Source organism: Podarcis melisellensis (assembly GCF_964234715.1).
Source record: "Podarcis melisellensis genome assembly, chromosome: 6".
NCBI classification, from domain to species: Eukaryota; Metazoa; Chordata; class Lepidosauria; order Squamata; family Lacertidae; genus Podarcis; species Podarcis melisellensis.
Genome location: NC_138538.1, coordinates 95,229,393 through 95,244,601, shown reverse-complemented (window position 1 = coordinate 95,244,601; position 15,209 = coordinate 95,229,393). Strand labels below are relative to the sequence as shown.

The following is a 15,209-nucleotide window of genomic DNA, read 5'->3' as shown; positions in this document are numbered from 1 at the left end:
AAATGGTGGCAGGAGAACTGAAACGGCTGGAGAATTTTATGCCCTCACCCCTTTTCACTGCTGACAAACTTGGTGGTACAATTAAGGGACTGTTTTGTGCTGAGCTTCACTTGTGTGTTTCTGATTTCCCTTCTTCTAATGTGACTGAAATTTCTTTTCCTTTCCCAACCCCCCTCTCCCTGCTCTGAAAACCCCTCCTTTCCAGGTGTGCAAGCCTCACCCCCAGGACACACTGGAGCATCACCCCCATGCGGCTTGGTTCCCTTGTACCAGTCATGGTGCCCTTCAAGATGCAGACAGGGAGAAAATGCTCTTGGACGATAGAGTTTGGCTAAAAGTAAGTGCTTTGGGCACTCAGAGTATCAAGGGTACATTGAGAGGATGTGACAGATAATATGTACAGTTTTTCCAAAAGTAGGGATTTGCTGAACCCTCACAATGTTTTATTCTAGTGCTCTGCACATTTTGTCAGTCTCACAGAAACTAAAAAATCCTACAGATGTTTTGTCTGAGCAGGACCTTCCAGATTTACTTTAGATTTTCCTTTCCGCAGCAGTTCCCAGAAGTGAATCTTGGAGGTTAGACTTAGTGCCTTCAGATCCCCATTTTCACACAACTGGTACCAGGCCCTGTGGTGTTTGAAGCAAGAACCTCTCTCATGTGGCTGAGGAAGTTTGAAATTTCCAGATAGCCCTAGGGGATTTTCCTGCTGGCATGGCTAGAAGTTTGCCAAAGTTCTGACTGATGGCCCATGCAGTAAACAAAGTTACTTCTAGGCACTCTTTCCCACAGTTATATTCTCTGTGGCATGATGGACAGAACAGGGACAGTGGCTGGAACACAAGTGGGGAAAGAACCAGGATGAGTCTGTCAAATGCATACTAGAACCTGCTTTGGGGCCTAGTTTTGTATTGACAATGGCGCTAAAGAAAGCTTACTTCACCACTACAGTTGTGTCTGCACAAATGCCATGCAGTGGGAGCTCCAGGGATAAAACCACTCAAATCTGCTCCAGCTTGGATGTAACTTTGGATAAAGTACAGGATGTACTAGACCTGTTCTTTTTTCTCATATGAGTTTCAGTTGTTGCAGTGTGGTGTTGACATCCTGAAGGCTTGACACACACACCTGTCTTTGCTAAATAACATCTAGCGTCTTCTCAGTAGCCCACCGACTGGGACCTTCTCTTCATAAACACAATAATGTCACAGTTATCCATGCTCTAGTAACATTTAGGTTATGAAATCCATTCAGAAACTTCAGCTGATTCAGAACATGGTAACCAGGTCATTCACTGGGCTTCACTATGGTGAACATATTGTACCAGTCACAGAAGATCTTCTTGCTTCTAGTTCATGGTCAGGCACAATTTTTTGACCTATAAGAGTCTGAGATCAGGATCTTGGGATGGCCAGCTTTTCCTGTAAACACTTGCCCACGTGGTAAGACAACCAGTGGAGGATCTGATTCCCCTACTGTAGAATGCCCTACCTAGACATGTTCTTCAGGTGCCTTCATTACTGACTTCACCAGGCACTGCTGTTTTCACTTGGTTTCAGTTTTTATTGTTTTCTTTATTTCTTGGGAAGCCACCCTGCGGGCCTTTTTACATTTAGGCAGAAGGCACTGGGTGGGAAGGCAGTCTCTCCTAGGCCATGTGCAAGTGAGACTATCTCTCTCTCTACACAAAGTGAGGAGCTCTAAAAAGCTTTGGAGATGGGAAGGTGCTGTTACCAGACACCCCAGTCTCTGCTGAGCAGTAGGAAGATTCCAGGGGTCTGGCACCCAAGCAGCATTTGTGTTCCTTTGGAATGAGGCATGACAGAGACTGTAGTGTCTTTAAGAAATGTGGTTTATTTGCACATATTTACACCTGAGTTTTATGGACTTCACAGTGCAGTACCCAAATATATGACCACGGGAAGCACATGTGGTACAGATGGGCAAGCTGACTTTCTAGTCAGCTGTCATATTTAATGGCCATTAATAAATCCACCCTTCTGTAAATGTGTCCAACCCATTAAAAAGAGTGCTATCTGTTTTCTAATTTATTTAATACATTTGTGTACTGCTTCTCATGACAAGTCTTCCTAAAGCAATTTGCAACCACAGCATACAACAAAATAAACTTTTAAAAAAACCCTTACAAAGCAGCAAAACTATATCATAATGGTATTAAAAGCGAAAAAGCCACCAAAATATTTAAAGATATTCAAATGAGGCCCACATAGTCAAAGTTGCTGACCGTCAACACATCTTGCATCTTTGCTTGTTTCTCTTTCCTTATGCCATGACCTGCCCACCCGCACCCCAAACTCTCCTGCTCGTCTCAGCAGTGAACGTGATGGAGCAGCTTCCCGGCATTCACTCCTTGGGGCAGTAACAAAGGAGAATGCTCCTTTTCTGCAGCACTTGCGGGAGGTTTGCGTTCCACTCTTCACCAGAGATTAAAGCACGTTCTAGTTTTATTACATTTCATGGTCGGTTCCCTTCATCCATGGATGTTTATATTAAAAACTCTCACTTTTGGCACTGCTTGCATACTTTATTATTTTCCATCCATAAATTTACGGCCAAGCAATAAAAATGTCTGTTTCTCCCCCTCCCCTCCCCTCCCTTTATTTTATGTTAAAACCCTTTATATCACCCTTCCGTCATATTAGATTTCAGGGTGCTGCAACATAAAACAAATGCAAACTGAAAGAAGAAAACAGCAGATAAAACTCTTCAAATGGATTAAAACTTGTTCCGGAACCCTGCAGATATTTAACAGGAAGTAGGTTCTGTTGAACTCAGCAGGGCTTACAACTTAGTCTGTGTTGAAGTCGATAGAACATTCATTGGGCATGTGGATAGGACTGTGCTGTGAATCAGTAAAATCGATTGAAATGCCTAGGTAAATCTAAAAGAAAATGGCTTTGGGCTGTGATGCTGAATTTTGAGAAGTGGGGGAAGTAGATTCGGTAGAGAAGATAGAGGTGGGCTGCATTTTGACAACAGGCAGCTTCTCCCAACTTTGGGTTCCCAGATGTTATTGGACTACCACTTCCTCCATCCCTGACTGCTTCCCCTGTTGGCTGTGGATGATGGGTGTGGTAGTTCAACAACATCTGGAAACCCAAGGTTGGGAAAGGCTGGTTTATAGGATCAGGAATGTGCTTCCATTCTCCCTCTCCCTCTGACATAAACAGCATAATAATTAATTATTTCCTAATTTGACAAAACTGTGGTTTGTTGTTGCATCTGAGGAAGATTAGAGTACCATGAACCTACTCATTTGAGCAACCTCTTACAGGATCTTGGCAGGTTCCGACTAGAGTTCATGGCCATCCTGTTGCTTGCCCAGAAAGAGGCTGGACCTTCACAAGGGTTCTTACTGAACCCTCACGAATGCTAGAGCTTGGATATAGTTGAGGTTCCGGAGACCCCCAAATTATTCAGAATGGTTGGTCATTGTGGCCTCGTAGGGAGGAAGTGTTCTGCAGATTTGTACCATTTTTTTCTGTTGGGACAGTAAGTTGAAACAAGTGAAGCAGTAAGTGCCCTAAGGATGGAAGGGGTGAATCAGGCAGGACCTGGCAAGGCTCATGGAACAGAACTTCTCAAAGTTTATGTGTCTCTTCTTCTGCCCTCTGTCTTGCAATAAGTCAATAGATAATTTCCTGTTCTACCACTGGACTATTCCACAGTGAATACAGAATCGTTACCACTGTGTAGCGAAGTATCAATTAACTGTTACCAGTTCTGTTGATGATGTTTATGCTTAAAATCTAATAAAGCAGTCGGATAAATTTATTAAGAGATAGCTAAGTTACACAAACTGGTGTGAATGCCCTCGTTACCTTGTTTACTGAGTACCGGCAGAATTTCTGGATTGGGGAATTTGTTGTTGAACTAAACAACAACAACAGCAGCAGCAACAACAACAACAATGGTGCATTTCTTTTTTAAAATGACCACGAAATGGCAAGAAGAGCACAGGTGCTCAACCACCTGCATGAGATAAAATAGGGATTCAGTTCCTCCCCCCCAAAAAAGGTGAAGGTGATTCTGTGGACACGAGGCCCATTTCCTTTCCTCTTTGGTTCAGAGATGGGGATCTTGATAACCTTGAAGTGTTCACTGATACTACTGCAGAGTTGAACTGGAAAAGATGGATTTTGGCAAACCGCTTTGTGAGCATCAGAAGAAGGCACTACAGCTTGTTGATGTTTAAAATTTAGGGGATTCTTAGAATGATCTGTGACCAGCTGGGTTTGTCAATTTGACAATACAGGAAGTGTTGCCCTGTAATAAGTTTCAGTTGCCTGAAACGATGCATCACTTACCTTAAAATCTAATTGACTACATATCACTGTACTGTATACGGTCCTTTATTAGTTGGGCTTTCTTGAGGAAGAGATGGGGTTGCCATGCAGAGGATGTGCCAAGTTCACCTTATAAGAGTACCAGCCCTGATTAAGGGATCTTTCAGAAGACAATCCAGGGAGCAAATGAGCCAAGTGGAATGAAGAAGAACTTCAGGGTTGCTGGCCAGTGTCAATTGGGGTGAGGAATACAGTAGGTGGGAGTTTTTGCTTGTCTACCTATCTATGTAACGTACCTGTTTCTTTTTCACACTCCATAATGCACTCCTCCTTTGCGGTATCCTGGAGCCCAGGTGTGCTTCAACAGACCCAGCATAGCTACCTCACTCTTTGTTTTCCTGGTGTCCGATGGCACTTCCATGGATGACCAGCCTAAGTCTACTGTGACAGTTCAGCTGGGTGACATCAGTGGGCACAGCCACTTCCTTGGTGAGTGCGCAATCAGTGAGTTTCATTTTCATCCAGGTTCTTGTGTGTCATTAGGTTCTAACATTTATTTGCAGTTTTTACCATTTGCTTCTTGTAAAGAGCAAGGTTATTTTAGTGGACTTCAGACAGACAGGAGTGTTGTTTCTTTCCACCCTCCCCTCACTCCCTGGGAGCTGTAGGTGGTTTGGCAGCAGAATCATTGCTTATGATGTATACGTTAATTCTGTTTTTGCCTCTGTTAAATAGTTTTTTAAGTGTTTTTTATAAGACCTGCAAAACCTGTTTGACCAGAGACCACAATGGAGCTGGGAAGAAAGAAATATGTGTGTACAAGTCAGTGGAAAGCAAAACCACGAGTCAGATGTGTCTGTTGCTGTGCTGGCTCCTTTCAGACCACCTGTGGTGGCTTGAATGTCTGGCTGCTTCCCACCGAGACCCCTTGCACATAAACAACTAGCTTGCCTGGGAAGAGTCTTGCCTAGAACCTTTTTCTTGGTAGCTTTGTAGAGTTATGGAGTTTTAAAAATGTGTGTAGGGAGGGGAGCATTGAAACATTGGAGCCCTACCTGTAGTCAGAATCAGCATAGCCCTCACCGGGCCTCTGCCTGTCTAAATTGCTTCATAGAGAAGAAGGGTTTTCACAAATGCACTATATCACTTGCTACTCTGTTGACAGGGTATTGCATTCCTTCAGAACAGTGGTTTTCAGACTTCCTACTTGTCTTGGAACTCTTCCCACAGTTGCGTGTCGACTGAGGAAGCTGTGAAGCTCTGATGCCCAAGCCCTGTTTCACAGCAGAAGATCCTGGTGTGCTTTCTAAAAACACATACTAGTTTCTTGCAGGGCACTGGCGTGGCCTTTGGGCCTTACTGTTGCCCATGTGTGACACAAAACATACTGAACTCCCTTGCAGCTACATGCTGTAGAGAAAGATTGGTACTGTGCTGGATTTCTTTAGGGAGCTCTCTGCATGCTGCTTCCTTCTCTTTCCTCCTCCTGTGCTTTTATCACTGTTCCCTTCACCACTGAATGAAGGGGAAGGGGTAAGTGTTTGGCCACTGTGAGGCAGTGGAAGTTGGCCAAGGAGAATGGCAGAGTGTGTGTGGCATCACTCTGAGCCCTTGGTTTGGCTTTGAGGTGTTTCCAGGTTTCACCTTTTCCCCCTGGGAAATACGGACAAATCTCAATCCAGTCGGAGGAGAGACTCAGAGGGCTTATCTTCTCTAATTTAGAGGGACTTCACAGGGACCCAAAGTTACTTTGTTCCTTAATCACCTTTAGCAACGTACGAGCTGTCGTGCCAGCAGAATCCACTGGTCATCAACTTAAGTGACAACGTTTCCTTCCGCCAAATCACATCCGCCCTGCTCAACTTCTCCTCCCTCTCCGTGGGCATCTCTGCGGTGGCCTTGCGGACACGTTCGCCACCAGACTCTCCTAACCCGAGCAACTGCCTCCCAGAGCACGAAGGGCATGGCCGCCAGAGACTCAGGTAACTCCTCAGGATTTGGTATTGTCACGTCAAACCCCTGCGAAGAGACAGTTGCTTAAGGCTGTAATCATGACACTCCTTGCCTTGGATTGGCAAGAAGCAAGCCCCTCTGAATTGAGTAAGACTTTCTTCCAAGTAGACATGGTTAGGATTGCACTGTTAAGTCTGCTATTTTATTCCCTTGCTGAGAAAGTGGAGAGTATCTGTCAGGAGCTGCTCTGTCCTGTGGGCAAATCCAGGGTAAGTGTGTAAGAAGGGGCTGAGGGATTAAGTCAGAGGTGAGGGAGAAGTACTGACTTCATGTTCCCGAAGGCACAAGAGACAACAGCAGAGTGTTTTTAAGAGAGCGGGAAACTTTGGGGCAACTTGAGTTGATAAAGGTGTGAGGGGAACCACCAGGAGCATATTGGAATACAATAGCAGAAAAGCATGGTGCAATCAGGCCATCAAGAGCTTTAGAGTTTGTGCTGGATACAGAAGACAACAGGAAAACTGCACCAGGTAAACGATGAGGGAGGGAACGGCAGAAACCCCTCGGGTGGCACTTCCACAGGTGCCCCACCTGCCCCACCCCCTCTGCCAATGGCAGAGAAGCAGCGCTGCCGTCGGTGCTATTTTTGGGCAAGATCGCATCCCTTTGGGGCAAGATCACATGGATTGTGGTTCAGTTGCAGGCTGCTCTGCAACTGGAGTAAAGGGGGTTTCTTTTCACTTCATGCTGTCTTGGCCAGTGTGCTTATTCCCCTTTACCCATTTCATGGCTTCTTCATATACCACACAACCCTTTGTGTAAAGCTTGTTGCAGAGGAAGTCACTCTGGAATGGGGGATTAGAAGCCCACATTCCCAAAGCAGAAGTGGGAACAGATGCTTGGAATGAAAAATAAATAGCCATTGTGTCCCCTCTTCCCCGATACATGGAAAATTCCATGAAGCCCAACTAGGTTCAGTTTCACTCAGAGAACAGCGGGCACTCGTGGGGGGCTGCAGCTTACACTTTAAAAATTGTATAAAAGAACTCACTTAGCTTGCAAAACAGAATTTGGGGACTCTTTGGTCATTATGTATTTCAGGCACATGCCTAAGATGCTGTAAGTAAACCAAAAATGTAAACAAGGGGAACTATAGAGTCACTTTGGGAGTGTCCAGTGCTTGGGTGTGCTCAGTGGGAATTTAAAAGCACTTACTTGAAAGAAAGCCTCTTTATCACTGCCACAACATGTATATGTCCCATATAAAAGAACCCCAGTGTTTATGGGGTCTTCAAAATTCCAGACACATATAATCAGAGCAGGTATGGCAAAAGAAAGTGTGCAGTACATTTGTAGAATGCTCTCCTCAAGAAAGTTTGGTCGGCACCTTCATGATACACCTTTAGGCAAAAACATTCCTCTTTAACCAGGCCTTTGACTGGTTGACATCCTATGCCCTTTTAAAATGTATTGTGAAAGAGGGGTTTGCTTTGTTTTTCTTTTTATTCTGTATTTTCTGTTTATTATATTGTGATTTTATGTTGTGAACTACCCTGAAATCTAGGTAAAGGTAAAGGTCCCCTGGACGGTAAAGTCCAGTCAAAGGTGACTATGTGGTGTAGTGTTCATTTCGCTTTTGAGGCCAAGCGAGCTGGCATTTATCCACAGACAAACATCCAGGTCACATGGCCAGCATGACTGAACCACTTCTGGAGCAACGTGTCACCATGACAAGTGCCAGAGCGCACAGAAACTCCGTCTACCTTCCCGCCACAGCAGTACCTATTTATCTACTTGCACTGGTGTGCTTTCGAACTTCTAGGTTGGCAGGGACCGAGCAACGGGAGCTCACCCCGTTGTGGGGATTCAAACCACCGACCTTCCAATTGGCAAGCCCAAGAGGCTCAGTGGTTTAGACCACAGTACCACCTGTGCTTTAAGTCAAATGGCACAGGCAAAGGTACAGGGCACTGCAAGTGCCACTTTCTGGCAGCACCTTCAAACCCTACTACCTTGGCCTTGAAATTAAACCATGTAGGCAAAGGCACAGGACTTTGCAAGCTTAGCCAATTAGCAGTGCCCTCAAACCCTGCTTTTGGCAGGGAGCCACATCCTTCTCCTGCCCTACACCTGGAGAGGACTGCTATGACCATTGGTCTGTCAGCATAAGCTTTTCAGGTTGCCAGATGCAATTTCCCCCTCTCTTGCTGGGCCTAAATGCATGGGTCCTGGTGGATACAAGCTGGGCATCTGAGCCATGGAACCAGCAATGGCTCCCCTGAATACATCAGGGATTGGTCAGCAAGAGAAGGGGTTAGTTAAGAAGAAGAAGAAGAAGAGTTTGGATTTGATATTCCGCTTTATCATTGCCCTAAGGAGTCTTAAAGTGGCTAAAAATCTCCTTTCCCTTCCTCCCCCACAACAAACACTCTGTGAGGTGAGTGGGGCTGAGAGACTTCAAAGAAGTGTGACTGGCCCAAGGTCACCCAGCAGCTGCATGTGGAGGAGCGGAGACGCGAACCCAGTTCACCAGATTACGAGTCTACTGCTCTTAACCACTACACCACACTGGCTCCTTGTAAATAAATACAAGACCTTGAACATGGCCCAGTGGCATATGAGCAGCCAGTGCATGCTTTTGAGCGCTGGAGTTCTGTGCTGGCAATAGTCTGTCCCCCATCCACCGTCCAGCTGCAGCCTCCAGACTAGGCCCAAGTGTAGCCTCACGAAGAGCTCATTGCAGTAATGGAGTCTTGAGGAAGTGTGGGTAGGAGGGGGAGATCTGTGTTGCATTTGATCCTTGTTGAAGTCCCCAGAAGCTCAACGATTTGACAAACACATGTGCTTGTAAAATATATATTAAAAAGAAGCAAATGGAAATCTAAGCTAGTGAAAGAATTTTTAGCAGCTGCCCTAAAACCATTTCTCACTTCATAAACATGTCTGCGTGTAGGGAGAAAAGAAATATTTTGTCTTGCGGTCCCTTTTCTTGCCATTTTCACTTGTCCTTGCCTCTCCCCCTCCCCCAAAAGGAAACCTTTTCAAAACAGTCTGTTCCTTTTCAGTGTTGGACTACTAGTCTTGGCAATGCTCTTTCTACACATATGGTTTGGATCCAGGGGGGCTCCATCGTGGCTGCCCATTGCTAAGCTGATGCTGGGCAGGTCCTCTGGCCGCTTCCCTCCTTCAGAACTTCCTCTTCTTCTCTTTTCCGGCTGGTGGTGCTCTCCATTGTCCCTCATGACAGCAAGTCAAGATCAATTATTTTTAGATTATGCAAACATCATAACTAGCATATTAGAAACTGCATTCCTTCCCGTGTGACAGAGAAGAAAGAATATTGCTTCTGAGATAGTGTTCTTTACTTTTATAATAATTTGTATTCAAATTAACTTTTTTAAAAAACAAAACACCTGTTCTTTCAGTTATCAGGTGTACAGCAGGCACACCACGGTTTAGAACTACTTCCTCTCATCTTTGCGGTGGCCATTTTGGTAATTGTTAATTGAGTCATCACTCAAAACTAGTCTGCACAATCAACCATTTGCAAATGCGCATCAAACCGCAGTTACAATTCTGGCCAGTTGCAAACCATGGTTTGTCTCCAAACTATAGTTAAGCTTCCAAAATAACAATTCAACTGAGCCGTGACATATTCCATACTTTTATATTTCATTACGTGTTATGTCCCCAGCATGATCAAGTTCCTCTCATATAGCCATTTCTGCAGGGAATACTGACTGAACACTGACTGTGAGTGGTATAGAATATATTGTATATGTTCAATACCACTTAGAGCAGGGGTTGTCCACCTGGTCCGTACCTCCCACTAGTGGGCGTTTCAGGATTCTAGGTGGGTGGTAGGGTGTTCTATGGCACTGACTCCTCCTTCCATCGAGCACTGGTGGGCGGTAAGGAAATTTTACCATCAAGAAAGATGCATTGGGGGTGGTAGGTATAAAAAGGTTGACTACCCCTGACTTAGAGAAAGGGCTTCAGGCCACCATGTTGTAAATTTATGTAGCAAGATACAATTCTGTGATTTGAAAGAACAGAATCATCCTTCCACCTGACCCCCTGGTATTTAGAAGTTGGCATCTCTGGCTTAAATCAGTAAGTTATGATAAGTGGTTTAAAGTAAAGTAATACAGGCTTGGTCCATCAAAATTTAAGTCCTTTCCTATAACAACTTAGGACCAGGTTACCTGTGTAGACTTGCCAGTGTGGACTTGCTCACTCATTGAGATCAGGCCCTCCTGGTTTTGCAGTGTGAGCCCAGCGCATGGAATGAAATGTCCCTTGACATAAGACAGTCCCTCGCCAACCTTGGCTGGTTCTAAGTGCATATTAAAACATTTTGCTGGTTTTTAATATCAAGCTTGTAGTGTTTGTTTTAGCTACTGTGGATATTATATATATTGTAATGTGCTGATCTTTGTATTTATTTGATTACGTTATCTGTAAACTGCCCTGGCGTTTTTCTTAATGAAGAGCAGTATAAAACTGCCCTAAATAAATGAATAAAGGTCTACTTTTGAATTTTGAGGCGCAAGCATTTTGCAGCACTAATTTGTTAAGATTCTTTCTTAGAATCAATGGTGCATAGCTTGGCCCCCTGACAACTGTTATTAATGAAGAGTTTCTAAAACAACAGTGGGAATAATTTGTTCTCGTGCTTTCCATTCAGAAATCAGCTTTGCAGATGAAATTTCTTTAAAACACATTGATTTATTGTTAAAGGAGACTAGTAATGATAGTCTCTCATGGCCAGCGCCCTCGGGGAATAACTTGCAAGCAGGGCATGGGGTGCTGGTGGAGGGAGGGCACAACAACAGCACATTTGATATAAAAAAGTGTTGGCGTAATCACACACTGTGAACCCACCAGCCAAAACTAAATCACACAAAGAATGGCCTGTGTCACATATAACTTGGTATACAACTTGTACTAAACATTAGGAAGAAATGTGGAGTTTGAGGGAACTGGGAGAGACATACATTATTGGCGCTTGAGCAGCGGTTCATTAAATTCTGAAATGAGTTAGTGTTTACTGAGGTGCTCAGTTCAGCTGGCACTCAGCACATGCTTCAGAACTCATTGACTCTTAGCTCTGCTCTACAGGTGACACTGCAATGAGTATGGGCTCTTTGCAAGCATAAAGAGAAAATGAATTTTGGTGCAGGCTGACTGCTCTCAGTGAAAGGGATCTGCTGTCAGTGAAAGGGATCTGCTGTCAGTGAAAGGGGAGGCCATAAATTTAGTTGTATCCTGATGCCTAATCTGGGACCTAAGGCATTTGCCAGCTGCTGACACAAGTACACAACTCTATCCTGTCATTAATTAGACTTGATGATGCGGAACTTCCTTCTGCTTGGCTGGCCAAACCTACACATCTGCCAGTAACTTTAATCAATAGCCTTTTGCATTCCATCAGGATAATGTCCTGCTCTCCACCTGGGGCACCACTCATCTAGTATGCAAATATGGTATGGACTTAATATACTCTGTGGTGATAGTTCTGTATCATATTCACCCATGTTTCCTAAGATGTCTCTCTCTAACTTGCAATAAGAAACTTCTGTGAGCATCTTGGACATCTGCTTCTGCCCTCTGGAATCAACCTTATCCCATTATCACTTTCTACAGTGGCAGGCAGAGCCTTGATCACCTTTTGTCTCAAGTAACCCCTCCCTGTGTGTAAGAGAATCTTCAGCTGTTTCTTGCCAAAAGACTGAACAACATAGTTAAGGATCCCAGATCTATTCATTCTCCAAGGGGAGAAAATCCTCATGTCCTCACTTCTCCTCCTTCTTTGATGCCACACCAAGGGGGTTCTGTAAATTCAGATTAAAAATAAGGTTGACAGTAGGGTGTATGAGTGACACTCTGCGTTCCCTTGTGTCAAGCTTGTTTTGTCACAGTGCTAAGAGGAGAATGTGGTCCCACCTTGCAATGCAGGAAGCTGCATTTTGAGTCTCTTCCATTTCTCTCCACAGCTGCACCCAACACACCTGTGGAGAGGATGGCAGCTGTGTGCAACCATTTATCCATCATGCTGCTGCTGTCAACTGCAGTCCCAGCAGCCAGGGGCATATGGAGTGTGCTGTTACCTGTGAAAAGGGCTTTGTTCTCCATGCCAGCCATGGGCAGCTGCTGCGCCCAGGACAGGTAAGTACACGGGGTTGTGATGTTATTGCACGCATGCGTCAGCAAGAGGGTAGATGGGGCTTCCAGACAGACCTTGCCACTGCAATCCCACCAGTTATTTATCTTTCCCAGTGTACCCAGTAGATACATTGTACAGTACTAAGGGGTCTTGTGGCAATGTTTCACAGGTGGTGGCTGTGATGAAGGAAACAAAAATGTGTGGGCTTTATGGTTGCAAAGATAGGCTTGAAGACCAGCATGAAGCTTATCATCATAGCTTCATGTACTTTTTCGAATGGTCTCCAGTTATGATTGCTGCCTTTGAGTGACCCCTGTTCTCCCTCACTTTCCCATTCTTTTTCTCCAGTTACCACATTGCTCCCTGCCAAAAATATTTCAATGTTTGGCAAAGAAAAGAAAAGAAAAAAAGGCGAGACCGAAATATTGGGGTGGAAAGAAAAGAACTTCCTGCAAATGATAACTATTTGCAGAATTTACTTTGAATGCAGAAACTTCAGTTTCCTTCGTGCCAGACTACGGTTCCTTTGCCACATAATCTACTCGTATTTTAAGGCCAAATTGATCTCTGATGTAACACTGAGTCAGCTAGTGGGCTTTCTGAGGAGTTTAATAGACCCATTATAGTACAATAGCTAAGAAACCTTGCTGGGAGCTAGGTAGGAAGTTTCTGGTTCATATTTTGCTTCTCTCGTGAACTTGCCAGATAGGTTTGGCAAGCTTCTTTCTGTTATCCACAGCACTATCCAATTTGCATTAATGGGTTGATAATAATAAAATGACATGTCAACAGATTATAGAGATAAAACATATGAAATACTTTTAAATGGTTAGGTAGATACTAAGTATTACTATCATTAATATGGTCCAGCAGGAAATGAGCGGTGATGGATGCTGCCTTCTTCTTTGACTGATTTTCATTCAGATCAAGTCACAAGACTGATAGATGCACAAATTCAACCTGGTGTCTCAAGCATCTAAACTGGGAATTGTGCCATCACATGCCATTCATTCATCATCAGGAAAAGTGGCTGCCCATATGTGAAAAACTTACCATTTTATTTACAATTTGTTGTTGGTTTCAGCAACTGAGAGCCCCCTGGGGTGATACATGCAGCCCCTGAAAGCGGGGGTGACTAACCCCCAAATCTCCAACCCAGAGGCAAAAATGGCGTGTGGTTTGGGTAACAGATACAGCCGACCAGTGGCCTAACCCTGCTGTCATTTGACCAAAATAGTTGCTATTCAGGCTGTTAAAGGCTTTTGAATTAGTCCCTGCCACTGAAAGGGCAGTCCGGATATCACTGGGAAAGGAAGCCAGTCTGAAAAGAATTAAAAGGGATACTTGATCAAAATTTATGAAGGCCTGTCAGTGGCTTGGAAAGAGGCATGCGTTAGGTGGTTCTGTCCGGGTGGCTCAGTCTCTCTTCCATCTTCTCTAATGGTTAATCATATGACTCTCCAGTTAATCCAGATGTGGGCAGATGCAATTTGGATTGGGTCCTGGGTCCTCTCTTGCACACACTGCGTTCTCAGGTGAAACAAAGTATCCTTTTTGCTTTAATTTTACACACACACCAGCAAAATAAACCTGCCTCGTTTAACATTTCCATGTTTGGCACTTAAGCAGGAAACATCTTGGCAGAAAAGACTGCCTGAGGGCTCCTGCTCTTGTGCCTTGCTGTGGAGGAGGCACTGCTAGCATCACAAGTGAGGCAAGTTAGGGCAGAAGTGCACAATGGGATTGGCACTCTTGACATATGTCTCATCCCCCCCCTCCAATTAAATGCCTGGTGCAGGGAGACTCCTGTTTGTTACCAGATTGCAGCAAGTGGGGAGAAGAGCTGGCTTTGTAAAATCTCAGCTTTCAGTTATGATTCTATTTTAACAAGAAATGTTTCTAATGTGAACCTCCTGAATGTGATAATATGCTGAGAGTGGGCAGCATTCTGATGTCTTGGGAGTCAGAGGCGAGGTTGGGGAGGCAGGGCTTCCCACAACCAAAATTGACACGAAGTATGCAAAATAGCAAAGTTGCAGTTGTATGAAATGAGGGAATTACCCTAGTTTAACTCATTTTGTAAAACAACAACTATAACACATCATTAGCTGACAACCACTTTTTCGCTTCCCATCATTTGCAAGCCTGAGGTCAGGGCATGATTCTCACTTCCACCTGCCACCAGCACTGCGTGGGAGTTTTGACTGATGTGGGTCAGTTTGGGGAAACAGTTCTCATAATCTGCTGATTGTCAGTGCTGTAAGCCAAGACTAGACACCTGCCAGCCCAGAGGCAGAGGCCAACCTCCTGGCGGTTCCCATCTGGACTCTGGCTTGATTCCTGAGCCAAGGACAGCTCTTAGATTGTTGTATCAGTCTTGCAACAATCAGTAGAAATTCACAGCAACCTTTCCCCCTCTTTTCCCCCTCAGAAAGAAATTCTCTTGACCTGTAACTATGGGCGTTGGGACAGGTCTGTGACTTGCGACCCCATCGACTGCCAGTTTCCAGACCAGTCACATGTCCTGTATGCAGAGTTCTCTTGCCCTAAAGGGACCACCTACATGAAGCGATGCTTCTTCTCCTGTATCAAGCCAGCAAAGCTGCAAGGTATGCTGATGAGCTTTACTTGACGACCCTTCTCCCTTAGGCAGCTCCGGATGATAAATTGGAGCTTCAGAAAGTTATGCTCTTGTCTTTGCAAATAATTCTGTCTAATTTTCTGAGTGGGTGCTTCTTCTCCCTCCCTCCCTTCCCTTCCCTTCCTTCTCTCTCTCTTCACCC

General features: G+C 44.6%; 1 protein-coding gene across 1 annotated transcript in view; it reads left to right on the top strand.

The window, feature by feature from the left end:
- PAPPA2 (pappalysin 2) overlaps window positions 1-15,209 on the top strand; it is a gene marked incomplete at its 5' end in the record, with an annotated part of 105,658 nt that overhangs the window by 53,108 nt on the left and 37,341 nt on the right. The window contains 5 exons of the mRNA XM_081915009.1: window positions 206-337; window positions 4,661-4,796; window positions 6,079-6,289; window positions 12,257-12,428; window positions 14,858-15,035. Of these exons, the coding sequence (XP_081771135.1) occupies window positions 206-337; window positions 4,661-4,796; window positions 6,079-6,289; window positions 12,257-12,428; window positions 14,858-15,035 (829 nt within the window). The remainder of the gene's footprint in view (window positions 1-205; window positions 338-4,660; window positions 4,797-6,078; window positions 6,290-12,256; window positions 12,429-14,857; window positions 15,036-15,209) is intronic.